Source organism: Neofelis nebulosa, chromosome 2 (genome assembly GCF_028018385.1).
Source record: "Neofelis nebulosa isolate mNeoNeb1 chromosome 2, mNeoNeb1.pri, whole genome shotgun sequence".
Classification (NCBI taxonomy): Eukaryota; Metazoa; Chordata; class Mammalia; order Carnivora; family Felidae; genus Neofelis; species Neofelis nebulosa.
This window is the reverse complement of record NC_080783.1, coordinates 70,727,517-70,741,594: the sequence shown is the minus strand read 5'-3', so window position 1 is coordinate 70,741,594 and position 14,078 is coordinate 70,727,517. Positions and strand designations below refer to the sequence as shown.

Genomic DNA, 14,078 nt, shown 5'->3' with positions numbered 1-14,078 from the left:
ATGATTTACTTTGTCATCTGCAAGTTTTGGCGTTTTCAACAAATGTGACAGATAGACTCAGGAAAGTTTTGGAAGGGCCCAAGTGCCACACAGGTCCCCTAGACTTAGGCTAGCACTCCCAGCAACACCAGTGTGGCACCAGAGACAGTGCTCTGGCTCCGCCATGGCATCCACACTAGCACAGGCCGCTGCCAATGAGCATTGCTTCCGGGCCACATTCTAAATGCTACAGCTTGTCTGAAGAGCAACCTTCCCACTTGTCTCCCATCAGCCAGCCATGTTGGATGCTGTTCAGTAATGTGGGTTCAAGGGCTTTGCAGGGCGTTGCCCAACTGTACCTACTCGTCACCTGTTTTACTCAAACCTGGTTCGAACAAACTGTACATAGTTGGTATGAAGAAGAAAATCATAGGCTTGTACGTACATCTTAATTATGATAATACCATAGACATTTTAATATATAGCTAAAGGTTTAGAGAGTCTTCTGGGCTCTAAAGGAATATGTTGAATTTGACATGTTTTCTAAATGAAATTTTTATAATTAAAGTAATTATCTGGTGTTGCTTTGTATTTCCAAATGAATGCATATTGTGACCTATATAGCATACGATAAAGACTGTAATTATGCAGAATATAGTAGGGGAAGCTATTGGAGTATCTCTAAACCACCTGTGTTATTTCTTTTTAACAAGAATTTTGTTGGAAATAAAAAATATATATTTTCTAGAATAGATACACTTAAAAATGTTCTTAAACAACTTATAAATAGGTTATAAAATGGATCTGGTTTCTCATCTCTTACCTTGTAATAGTCAAGGTTGTCTTGTGGAGTCGGCAAACCCATGTAACGTTCTGTATACACTGAATCTGTGATGAAAAAGAATTCAAAATGCTTAATTCACACAATAAAACTTTTCTTCCTTTTATTGAGTTACTTTATGTGCTTTCACATGTCTTAACTTGTGCACAGGTCTAAAGTATCCCCCTCAGGAGTGTCTCCTCAAGATCATTTTTATTGGGTGTGTTAATACAACCAGACACACCTGCTCAGAATCACGTTTTTTCCACACTTAGCCAGAACCAATGAGGGCAGAGGGAGATCAAACTAGATGATCTAAAACCCAACCAATAAGCCATCTGCAGAAAAATCAGATGTGAAGTGCTACAAGGTAAGGGCTCTTTACATTATCATCTGATCCTCTCAAAGAATCTAAGTTAGAAAGTCACTTAATGCCTCAACTGTCTGGAGTTTTTGATCTTGACACAAGCATATACCTTAATTTCCTTTTGGAAACCCCTTATAATGTTCACTTACTAGTTGCTTACTTAAATCATATTTTTTTTTGGCAGGTTAAAATTCACTATAATGAAAACAAAGAATTCAGGTATCATTTATTTGCTATATTTCCCTGTATTATGTCAGTTACTCCAACACAATGCACGTCAAACATTTGTTTTCTCTCATTTTGCGGTGAGCCCTCAATTTTGGTATTATAACAGTTGTGTACTGTGAAATAGATTACATTAATATCTGCTGAAATGATGTAAGCTCTTTTATCTATAAATATGGTTGAAAACAGGGTGCATATATATATATATATATATATATATATATATATATATATATATATATATACACACGACACTCAACACACACACACACACACACACACACACACACACACGACAACAACTACCTCAGGTAACATTCTAACCTTTTTTAAATGACTGGCACTGTAGATTTAAAAACTATATTGATAATGAGTGTTAGTTACTCCACATGTGTTCTTTATGTTTTTCCTATGGAGATCAAAATATTGTCCTCCAAAATAAATAATGGCAATATTTTATCATTTTGATTAAAAGGAATACAGGCTATACGTAATTTTACATATCTAGAGGACACTGATATAGAAAATATAATATTTTAAAGATGTTTTAAAATATAAGATCTTCATAAAATGCTCATATATTTTAACATTTAAATATGAATAATTTAGGTTGTACATGTGATGGAGGGGAAATAGTCTTTAAGAACAAAATAAATTTTTCCTCAAACAGCAGAAGACTTCAGTTCTTCTTGTCCTAGAACATAATAACCCTTTTTTATTATGTTAATCAGGTTTACACGTGTGAGAAGTTCTGAAATTTTAATGAGTATATTTTAAATGCATAATACAGTTGTAAACTTCTACAAATACATCTTTGAAATACCATTTATGTATTCCTTCTATCTGATCTTTGAATAAAATTGTTCAAATTAATACATATGTAAGAATTCTAGAATGTTCCTACGTCTAGAAAGTTGGGTTGGTCCATATACGTTTAATGAAGCTCTCTTCTTATTAGACTTCTAAACTCATAAAGATTGCTTCTATTATTTTATTGGCCACCAGAGGTCTCCAAAAACAGGCTAAGCAACAGAACAATTAGCATCAAATAGGAAAGGTTTCTACAAAAACAAAACCATTTGTATATGGACTAAGTTGTAACTGCTTTCCATTTTTTTAACATAAAGATAGCAATATTTTATTTATTTATGTATTTATTATTTATTTATCTTCAATAAGATAAATCTCTTGACTTGGGCTTTAAAAAAGGGCTTTCCACAAGATTGGTACTACCATATATTGGGGCCAAAAATATTTAATAAGCATATTTGTTACCAATGAGTCTATCACATAAAGGATTTGAGATGGGGTCTGAAGAGGTGCAGGAAAATAATTCATCTTCTCACCACCTACCTAGTGTTCCAGTGCTCACTCCCTCCCCCTTGGGAATTATGATGCCTTCTATAATTATTTTCTGAATGATGAAAAGGAGATCCTAGAGTGGCTTTCATTAACTTAGAGACAGTGGGAAAAAGACAAACCCCCCTAGGAATTTCCCTGTCCCTGTTCTCCTTTTCCCGCCTAAAGAGCCCTACTTATATCTGACCTTTACTGGAAGAAAAAGAAATACATGCTTCTTTTATTCTGCTATTATGTGAAGCCCCCAAATTCAAAGCAGAATAAAGATAAGGAAGGGTTTATCTGCAGAAATGTAGCATTAGGGATGTTTTGAAATTTGGAAAACAGTATTTATTGATAAGTAAATGTGTAGATATCAAATAATACCACCCAGGCTTTTGATATTAATAGCAGAATAAGGGAGACCATTTGATTTTAGATATCCATAAAGTACATCTACGATTAATCAGCTTATTTCCTGTAGAAACATTGAAACTCAAAAAAGAATGGTTTTGTCATCAAAATTTTAAGGTCAACATTCCGTATCTTTTGGTACCTGATAGTAATTACATACCATAATACTCCCACCGTGAGACAGGCGCCACGGCTATTCCACACTTGAACACACCACTGCCTGCTCCCAGGACCATTGAGGTTACGTACCCTCCATATGACTAAGGAATGGAAACGGTTATTTTTATGGAGGTAAAGGAATTCAGGACATATGGTAAGCAAGTCACAGTTTCCATATTTCTCACATCTTTATATACTGTTCCTCTTCAGAGATAGAAAGCATGGTAGAGAAGGGCTTAAATTGGCCTTAATTGGACAATATCTAAAGACTACACTTTCAGAGCCCTCATCCCGTTTCTTGATAGGTCTAAGGGGGAAAGGCATCAAAAGTTTGCCGGATACTAATTAAAGAAAACAAAATCAATACACACTAGGTCTTTACTGACTTTGACTCGTGAGGAAAATCTCCCTCCTTCCCTGTCTCCTACTCTCCTTCCTCACCATTCTACTTCTTTCTCTCTTTTCCTTACCTCCCTCACCTCCCTCCTTGATCAGAAGAAACAAAGCTGTATGCCCGACCAACAGGGACCCACTGCCTAGAGGTCGAAGACATTTTATTTGGATCTTCTTAGATTAAAAATACGTGATTTCCATCTCTAAATATTTACATGCCAAAGGTAAATTATCATGCTCTGGATTATATTCACCAACTATATGCATACAGATTCATTAACCAAACAACTACTCACCCAGCCCCAAATTGCAATCCGTTTGTCGTCCACAAATCCCATTTTTGAAAATTGTCTAAAATACATGGAAGAAGTCCATGAATTAGCACGGCTTTGTGTGTAGAAACTAAGATAAGTGCACAGATAGGAAACCCTGCCATTTGTTCTCTGTTTCATCCTATTGGAATCTAAGATTAATCACTGCCAGCAATCAAATAAACACCTGAGAAGGATGTCTGTCATTTTAAACTCAAGGGCCAGATGAACAAGGTTTACTTTTGTTGGGGGTCCACAAAAATTTTGTCTGTGTGCGTGTGTGTGTGTGTGTGTGTGTGTGTGTGTGTGTATGACTCACAGAAAACAAATCCTGGCAGTTTTTTTCACAGCTTTATATAAAAATTTGCAGCCCAGATGCACTTTTCTTTACATAATTGAATTTAAATCTCTCCAGATGTTTTTCAGTTTAAGAGAGGATGCCCCCACCATGGAGAGATATAGAGGCATGGAGAACATCTGGGTAGGGCTTAGAAATGTCTCTGGGCTCCCTACCTGAGAACTTAAACACCATTCTCTAAATAAATTCCTTCTTATGGTGGGTGTTGATTAGTTAGCTCAGCACCCATTAAATAGGAAGGAATTTTTCCTTGATGAAGTAAGAAGTCTTTTTGCCACTAAATTGTGTTCAGGATTGGTATTGAGGTAAAGAAATGAGAAAAATGTTTTATGCACCCTCTTCTTAATCTTAGCCTTACATCAAAAGGTAATTTGTTTCCTTTAAGGAGAAATCTAGTGAATGGGACTCTTTTAACTTTGTAGTATTGATGTGGGGTGGGGACCCTTACATTGACCTGTATGTGACTTGGAGAATTTTTGTGTTTTCAATTGTATATATGACTTAGGATGCCCTGAGTTAAGCATTATTAGCAAAAATTAAAAGTAAGTAGTTTTCAACTCATTATATTCTCCCTGTAAACTTTTAAAACTTAGACCACATATATGTATGGAAATGTCCACCAAATCATGAGTGCACAAGTTGATAAGCATTTACGGAAATGAGTATATCCTTAAACTAAGATATAGTGCATTACTATCCCCTGGAAGCCTCTGGGTCATTTCTCCCTTTGCAAAAAGAAAACATTTCGTATTCAGGATTCCAATCTGTACCTGTTTTTGAACTTTATATAAAATGGGTCATGCAGGATATACACCTTTTTGCCTGGCTTCTTTCATTCAAAAGCCTGTGAGATTCATCTATGTATGCTGTTCTTTTTAGTCACTGAAATAGTATTCTGTTGTATAAATACATTCTCATTAAGTTTTTACTTTTTATTTGTTTAAAGTCCATTTATTTTGAGAGAGGGAGAGAGAGAGAGAGCACACAAGCGGGGAAGGGGCAAAGAGGAGAGACAGAATCTCAAGTAGGCGGTACCATCAACTCAGAGCCCAAGGCAGGGCTGGAGTTCACTGAACTGTGAGATCATGACCTAAGCTGTGATCAAGAGCTGTCCGCTTAACTGACCGAGCGGCCCAAATGCCCCTCGTTAATTTTTTTAAACTGGAGATGTACATTGTGGACACCCAATTCTGTAATGTTGGATTTGAGAAGCCATGGAAACTCTGCCCTCTCTCACAGAGGATCAATTTGGGTAAACATTTAGATTTAAAATATCACAGCATTACTCCTGAACCAGTTCATCCTCTTTCTAATATAAACCTCCCTTTCTCTCTTTTTTACTTTAAAGGAAAATAGCAAATCATTAACTTTGGTGTAAGAGACTTACGGATACTTATTAAATTTTCTGTCATCTTCTCTTTGGTTGTTCCTTGTTTTTAAAGGCATTTTCTTCCACCCACTTATTCATTCACAGTTTTGCTGCATTTGCTAGTTTATGATTCTACAACATTATTTTAAATCAACCACTTATAATGTCTCCCTAGACATCCATGCAGTTGGTTATAGAACCTCAAAAGACTACATTTCCCATTTACCAGTTGAATGCAGCTGTATGTGAGTTGGGAGACTCACAATTTTTTTTTATACCTGAAATATGGGGTACAGACGCCTACCTTGCAGGGCTGCTGTGCAGTTCTCATGACAATGCAGGCAAAACATTGCCCATGTTACATGTGCATTACATGGTGACCATTATTCATGATTAAAATCTCTCTTAAGCCAGATCATGTCTATCTATGGTCCCGTGACTGGAAAGCACGAGAATGAGATGTGGTTCATACTTAATGAAGCCCTTATAATTGTGAGTGAAGATGGCTTTTGCTCCACAATTTCCCCCAAATGGCGAAGTGACCCTCATCCAGACTGTAAGAGCCACTCCTAGGACTTCATAGCTATCACGTGTAGTGTAGCTTCTTACATTCTAAAGGAACACTGAACTCCTTCACTTGTACTTGACTACAGGGATGGCTCACTTGTTGAGTTAGGTGTTTCCTCAGGAGTGCATTTATTCCTCAGTTTGTCCACGTATTAGTTGAATTTTGAGTCTCTGTTCCTAGAGGGTGGTAGCACATATACCAACTATCTTTCTAGAGTCACACAGAGGAATTTAAGAGCTGTGTCTTCTTTAACCTTTATATACGTCTATAATGACATACATTTTTACATAAATGTGACTATCTTCATGAAAATACATCCCAAAGATGAAAGGTGCATCCCAAAACACTCCACATTCTTTACACTTTACAACTTGGAAATATAAATTGAGGGAGGAAAATCAGATGATCTTAGAATTCATCTCCTAGTCACTCACCTGGCGGCTTCAATTTGATCTTCAACTTCAAATGTTCCCAGTCTTCTGTTGACTGCGTGCATGATCTTATCTCCTTGGTAACCACTTCCTCTGCCATCAAAGCTAGCTACGATAATGTTTTCTGTGCTTGCAAGGTAAGTAGCCCAGTTGAGTCTGAAGATAGCGTCTGCTTTTTGACTACACGGGCCTGCATATCTGTGAAAAATCCCAAATTGTTAGCCTTTGTGGTTTTTCTGAATCAAATGAGGAGTGCTTACATTTCTACTCCCTGTGGACAATAAGTATGCATCTTTCCAGATCATGAGCCTGAAATTGTGCCAGCCACCAGGGTGCCCACAATGGTCCCTCTAAAACTTGGCAACATGACTATAATGGCTGTGTGTTTCCTTCAAAGATGCCCATCAGTATTATCTTTGAAGACTGGTATCAAACACAGACTTCACAGGCCAACATTTTCTAAGTCGTATGTTTCTTGGAAATCAAAGAAATAAAGACTTAACAGTCGGGACAGGGAAATTGTGTTAGGAAAAATTAATGAGAATGACAATAAATGCAGCTTTGAATATATCCTTCCTCCCTGGCTTACCAACACTTCTGGACTACAAATGTATTTCCTAGGCTGGAACTTCCTTAAGGACCACTTTGGTGTATAATATGCACTGTTTTCCCCGCAACCCCAGATGGGGTTGCACACTAAGGGCACAGATGTGCACGAATCATTGTGGAATGGGCTAAAGTATGAATGAATGCTACTCCTTAAAACTTCAAAGGAGAAAGAAGTAGACTGTATTGAAAAATGGGCATGTTGTTGTTCAGCATTCTACTTATTAACGTGTTTAACTCCCACTCCCAAACAGCTGGATGCACACTTTCCATTAGCCCTCTCATTTCCATTTGTTAATCAAGACAAGCTCCTGATAGCTCCTTGCATCACATTTAAATATGTCATCTTTGCACGATCTACGAGACTCCTGGACCCAGACCTTCTCCTATACCTCTCCCTCCAAGCCCATTTCTCCCACTGATCTGTTCACTGTCCCCTCCACTACATGCCTTTTCTCTTCCTAGTGAAAGAAGTCAAAAGAACTTTGGTTTTAAACAAACATTATAGTACTTTAATTTTAAACTAAATATTGTAACATTCTAACTTTAAAGAGACAAATGCTCTCATGCATTTCTTGGGCAAGTAAACATTTTTTAACAACATGTGAAATGATATTAGATTCAATGATATTAGATATGGTAGAGTAATAGCTTCCCTTAATATTGGTTATGTGTCAAGTTACCTAACCCACTAAGATTAAACAACATTATTTTAAAAAATAGAAAGCAAAGATTTAGACATGTAAGGATGGGAAGAGGAAAATAACTGAAAAAAACAGGCAGTAAATTTACCCTGTTTTTTTAAACTTTCCTTATAAAAGAGAGGTCTAATCATTCCTTACTAGGTAGTCAAAGAAGATAAAAATATCACTCTTTTCTAAAGGATCCGTTTTCAGTAGGGGGGCTGAAACCTAAAGCAAACTAGTGTCATTATAGTCAAAGTAATAAGGCTTACTGAAAATCAAACAGCATCTCTTGAAGTTTAAAATACCTTTTTTCTCTTTCTTTGAGCTTTTTTTTGTTTACATGGAACTGTAAATACAGTGCAACAGGCTGTTGGATATTAACATCCCTCCCTTCCCCCTCCCCATACAATGGGCGCAATAGAACTCATATAGGTTTGCAAATCACCTGGTGTGCAGCAGGTCCCCAGCACATTTGTTGGTTTGTTTTTGTTTTGTTTTTAATAAAGGAAATGAGACAAGCTAGGACAGGAAGAGTGGCATTGTGGCATCGTATGTGAGTTCAGGGCAATTTTAGAAGGACTAAAGTAAAATATATTCCCAGTAATTATCAAAAATATTTTATAAAGATGCCATATTTAGAATTTGCATGAGTTTACATTTACTGCTCAAAGATTTGTGTTTCAGAACTTTCTCTAACACCTGAAGACGTTTGGATTATAATGAATAATTTCCTGTATCACATCGTCTCTTCACCAAAGATGTGAGTGGAACATACCAGGCAGTGAGTGATATTTTAGAAACTAATGGAAAAGAGACCTGATGTCCTAGTGAATCAAAGGCCACCATTCAAGATGTTTGGGGAAACTTGGGGGTAAAGAAATTGTTAATACTATTAATACCTATCTCTTACATGTTAAAATGGACAAGAGGTAAGGATAAAACTGGGACCTGAAAATTCTTTGAAATTCTCTTGTAGTTCAGAGAAACAGATCAAAACAAAATTATGACAGAAGGGTGTCTACTCTCTCCATTAGAAAGATGGTAGAAAACAAAGATTTGGGGTTGTAATTGCAAAATGGGAGAAGGAAACAGTAAAACTGCTTTACAATGATTCAGGAAGAGAGGAAAGATTTTTTTTTTTTTTTTTAACATTTTTCAAACGTTAATTTTCTGTAAACTGCCCTTGGGTAAAAACATGTACAGTGGTTAACTTCCAAATTGTTCCTTCCTCTTGAATACTTACACGTCTATTAGGAGAGGATATTTCTTGGATGTATCAAAATGAGGAGGCAAAATCATCTGATACCAAAATTCTAAACAAACAGAAAGATTAATTAGTAAATTAAGAATAATTATTAGCACATGATCTAGGTCTCTTATCTCTGTCAGTGATAAATCATAGCTAGTAGTCAACAATTTGTTAAATTAGAATTGAGAAAGAAAATGAACTGCTTGGATTCAGCATGTTTTTAAGATATAAAAATATTCTCTTTCAGGTCAGGATACTAGTTAAGATTAAAGCCATAAAGTCTTTCCTAATGTATCTATTAAATACATTGGTGCCTTGTAAAATAAAAGTGCATCTTAGAATTGCTAATGTTTTGTTTTTATGATTCTGTTCTTTGGCATCTGATCTACTTATCTAGTTTGTTTATGGCTTATGTTCTAAGCTTTCCTCCAAAATGTTTTCCTCTTCTTGAATTTCCTTGAAGATGTTTAGGATTTTTAGTTGGCCCCAACTTTATTTTAAAATTCTGATTTAATAACATTTTTGTAATTCTTATTGCCATCCCAGACCGCAAAGCTGAGTTCCCATTTTCAGCTCTGTGTTTCACAGAATGAAATCAGGTTTACACGGCGCAGACTGTTGTGAACGTTCTGTATGGTCTGCAGATCTGTTTTATTCTCTGTGCTTGATTTAGCATCAGTTTAATAAAATTTGCCCTAAGTAATGAATTGGTTTCCTTTGCTCCCAAATTCAAGATGATGAGTTAGACTAATAAATGTTAAAGACACACACACAGAGACAGAGACAGAGAGAGAGAGAGAGATGTTTCATATTTTAATCAGATTATTTCCAGCTTCAGTAGATTTAGCTTGAAGGGGAAAAAAATCCATATCTCTAGAGCTGCTTCTTTCTTTCTTTCTTTCTTTCTTTCTTTCTTTCTTTCTTTCTTTCTTTCTTTCTTTCTTTTTCTTTCTTTCTTCCTTCCTTCCTTCCTTCCTTCCTTCCTTCCTTCCACAGTTATTTCAGTTGATGTAAAAAGAAATGTTTACGAGTAAAATCTTTATATAAATAGATTTCTCTTTAATTTGTTTTTTGCTGATTATTTTATGCCTTCTAAATTTAAGTCTTTATTATTTTTCCATAGAATGTCAAGCTATGTGTTGACCATATTGTTTTCAGTAAGTATGCCAAACCCACCATTTCATCTCTCCTTTGTTTGAATGGGTACTAGTTGATTAGAAGTGTTTTAGCTCCATCATTCTGAAGATGGAGTGTTTTCTTTTGGGGGGGTTCTTTGTAGTCACCAGTCCCACCTCCTTCTGCCCCTCCTCCAAGACCTCGACCCCCACTTCCCCCCAGCCCTCCTTTCCTGGAGTTTGAATGTACAACCACCTCCCAGATGAGGTGGTTGTGGAAGGTGGTTCTGGAAGCTCCAACCTCCCCAGCAGGTTGTCCATCCAATCCTATGGGTTCTCTGAGTCAAAAACTTTCAGGGCCCCCCACTTTTTGTCAAGTCTCCAGTATGCAGTGCCTTCTGCACCAACAGTCGAGGTGGCTCTCCGGAACTCTAAATTCTTGCCCACCATGCCTGATTCAGGAGCCAGCAACACTGGCATCACCTAGGGGCTAATTCCAAACTCTGAACCCTGGGCTCACCCCTCCTTGCTGGATCACAGAGCCACATTAGCAAGGTTCCGGGTGATTCTATGCACATTTCATTTTTGAGTAGCCCCATGCTGAGGAGTTCTTCAGAAGCACCCTCTGTTTTCTGGTGCTTTTCCTGACATTTAATCTTGGATGAATCTTTTCTATTGAATCTTTTTGAATATTTTCTATTATTACCCTATATTACTACCCTATAATATATTATTACCCTATATTATTACCCTATATTATTACCCTATATATTATTACCCTTTTAAAATGTGAAATAAATCAGTCCTGGTGGATTCCCCCATCCCCCACGAGTAATTAGCTCTTAATGGAAAAAAACGAGCAACCAAATAAAAACGACCCGACTGCATTTCCTGCTCAAAGACCCCTCCCCACCCCCCCCCCACCCCCCATTCTTAGTGGTTTCTGCACATCATCCAGGCTCCCGGCACGGGGACTAGGCTAACTGTGGCAGGGAGAAGGTTAGAAAAATCCAAGATTTCTCTTCCGAATCTGAAGTTTCAGCATTTTACAGCCAACCCTAATTTTTTTATAGTCATCTCAGATATATTTTTTACTTCTTTGGGTTAAAGGCAAAATATATCAGGATATCATTAAATTAAACGCGCAATTAATACTTTATAGAACAGAGTTCCTAACAGAATGAAGCTGGGGTATGGGGTAGCAATACTGGGTTTTTTCCAAAGGCTTCCTCTTAACAGAATTAAATTTCACATAGAAGGGTGCTGTATTTGAAAACAAAACAAAAAGTAAAACCAGCAGTTCTCGTGACAGGCTATTTCATAGACAAAATAAACTTAGGTTAGATTTACATATAATATAAAATGTGTATTTTCAGATCAAGTTGTCACGTTTGGAGAGATTTTTATTGGTGTTTCCATGAGCAGTTCTGTTCTGAAAGAAATTCAACTTACTTGTTTCATTCAAAATAATGAAGTCCAGTTTTTTTGAGGGCATCTGGACCTCCTGCAGCATTTTATCCAAAGCTGAATTGTCTTCCAGGACCCTCAGTTCTAAATAAATATTCGAGACAGCAGTCATTCATTACAATGTGAAGAATATGGATTGTGCAAGGCTGTAATAAGTGGCAATTCACTGATGGACTATGCATTCTTTTTTTAAAATAATTTTTAAAGTTTATTTAGTTATTATTGAGAGAGAGAGAGAGAGAGAGAGAGCGCACACAAACTGGGGATACGCAGAGAGAGATGGAGACAGAATCAAAAGCAGGCTCCAGGCTGTGAGCTGTCAGCACAGAGCCCCACATGGGGCTCAAACCCACAGACCTTGAGATCATGACCTTAGCGAAAGTCAGGCACTTAACCTACTGAGCCACTTAGGCACTCCAAGGGACTATGCATTCTTTAGATTAGAAACCTTGAGTTCAAATCATTGTTCAAACACTCTAAAGCCAAAAAAAAATCCCACTATGCTAAGTACATGTTGGTCCTATTCACAGACACTTTTCTAATGAGCAAACGAAAGGTGAAATCTTAGAAAGTACCTTCATCGTTGCTGCTTCGGTGTAGAGTATAGAGGGGCAGACCAGGGCCTGTTAACATAATCAGGGAAAAACGTTTTAGGTGAGATTTTTTTAAGAAAAGGAGATAGCATAGTTTTCAAAAACGGCATTTGTTACCATTTAACTTTGATATCATTTTGATACCATTTAGCTTTGATAGAATAACTATCATAGTGGTATAAGGGGCTTACTAAGTGCTAGCTGGTTTTTTCTCCGAAATAAGTGCAATTTGATTGTAATAAGTATTACCGGAAAGGCACGAGGATCAGGAGAATGAAGCAGAAAATGAACCTCTGGCCCTACTGGGTACCTTGGGCATGTTGCTTTCAATTTCCTCATCTGTGAGCTAAACCAGAAGACCCCTGACAGCTGCTATCTTTCCTTCCCCACCCCAAGTCCACAGTCCTGCGATGACCACGCCCACTCTCAGGCCCCACCCCCTCAGGGTGGAGCTCTGGAACCAGGCCACCACCACCCCCCCCCTCCCCGGGAAGGGGCAGATTCTCCCCCCCCCCCCCCCCCCCCCACGGAATCCTGAGCCAGGGGGCACATCTGCACAGTGCCTGACTTGGATAAGCTATTCCTTTCTGGCATGCAAAAGTGTTTTTCTCACATGAACATATCTTCACTATTTATCCCAACTGTAGTAGTTGCAGACTAGAAGGTAATGTATAAAAAAGCTATTTGGTGAGCTATTTAATTTTCATGCATTTAGATAATATTAATGTTTTACTGGTGATCAGAACTACAGTGATGGCATTATACAGACCTGGGTTTGAACCCTGGCTTACTTGCTGTGTGACTTAGGACAACATATCTATGCTTCGATCTCTTTACATACAAAATGAGGGCAATATCTACTTTATAGAGTTTTCTTAGGAATCAAACAAGACCACAAATATAAAACTTCTAGCACAGTTCCCAGTATGAAATGCATGCCCAAGAAGTGGTGACTAAAAACAGTCACAGAAACTAAAATGTAATAATAAAGAAACTGTGCTGATAAAGAAAGATTCAGTTAGCTGGTTTGGAGGTCTCTTTTCGGTGAGGGGACGATTCTTTCCAGAGTATCCAGATTCTTTCATTTTGAGAAGTAACCTAGCATAGTGCTTATCCGAGTGCTTGGGAGGTGGAGACCTGGGCTTGGATCCTGTTGTTCTGCCGGTGCCACCTCTTATTAGCTGTGCCACCTGTGGAAGTCCTGTTGCCCATCCTTGCCAAGTTTCTTCATTTATCATAAAGAAAATGAAAATAAAACAGCAACAGAAGATGGAACAGTGAGCAGGTTGGGTGACGGGCACTACCCGCATATATTTTCTCATTTAGAGGGGCAAGTGCATACAATAATAAAAAATTAACACTAAAAACAATCCACAACAAAAAATCTAATATATATCTATCTCTGTCTGTCTGTCTAAAACAATGAACTACCTCCGTTATACAAAGGCTCCACTGTGTGTGTGTACTTGTGTGTGTGTTCAAAAGCAAGCCATGCAAGTCTCTTGGCCAAAAGGGGAGGAGAGGTGGTTAACTCACCACTTAGAGCTTGAAGAGAAGGGGACTTCAGTGATTTCAAGAGCACCTCAGATTCAAGAGAAGAAAACTGAGCAGGGCAGCAAGTATGTTTCCC

The 14,078-nt window shown here is 37.6% G+C and overlaps 1 protein-coding gene across 1 annotated transcript in view; it reads right to left on the bottom strand.

Moving 5' to 3' along the window:
* Nucleotides 1–14,078, bottom strand: part of DPP4 (dipeptidyl peptidase 4) — a 79,149-nt gene that overhangs the window by 11,308 nt on the left and 53,763 nt on the right. The window contains exons 17-23 of the mRNA XM_058715150.1: nucleotides 12,431–12,478; nucleotides 11,841–11,939; nucleotides 9,268–9,337; nucleotides 6,736–6,930; nucleotides 3,992–4,046; nucleotides 3,304–3,403; nucleotides 803–867 (exon numbers count right to left, since the gene is read on the bottom strand). Of these exons, the coding sequence (XP_058571133.1) occupies nucleotides 803–867; nucleotides 3,304–3,403; nucleotides 3,992–4,046; nucleotides 6,736–6,930; nucleotides 9,268–9,337; nucleotides 11,841–11,939; nucleotides 12,431–12,478 (632 nt within the window). The remainder of the gene's footprint in view (nucleotides 1–802; nucleotides 868–3,303; nucleotides 3,404–3,991; nucleotides 4,047–6,735; nucleotides 6,931–9,267; nucleotides 9,338–11,840; nucleotides 11,940–12,430; nucleotides 12,479–14,078) is intronic.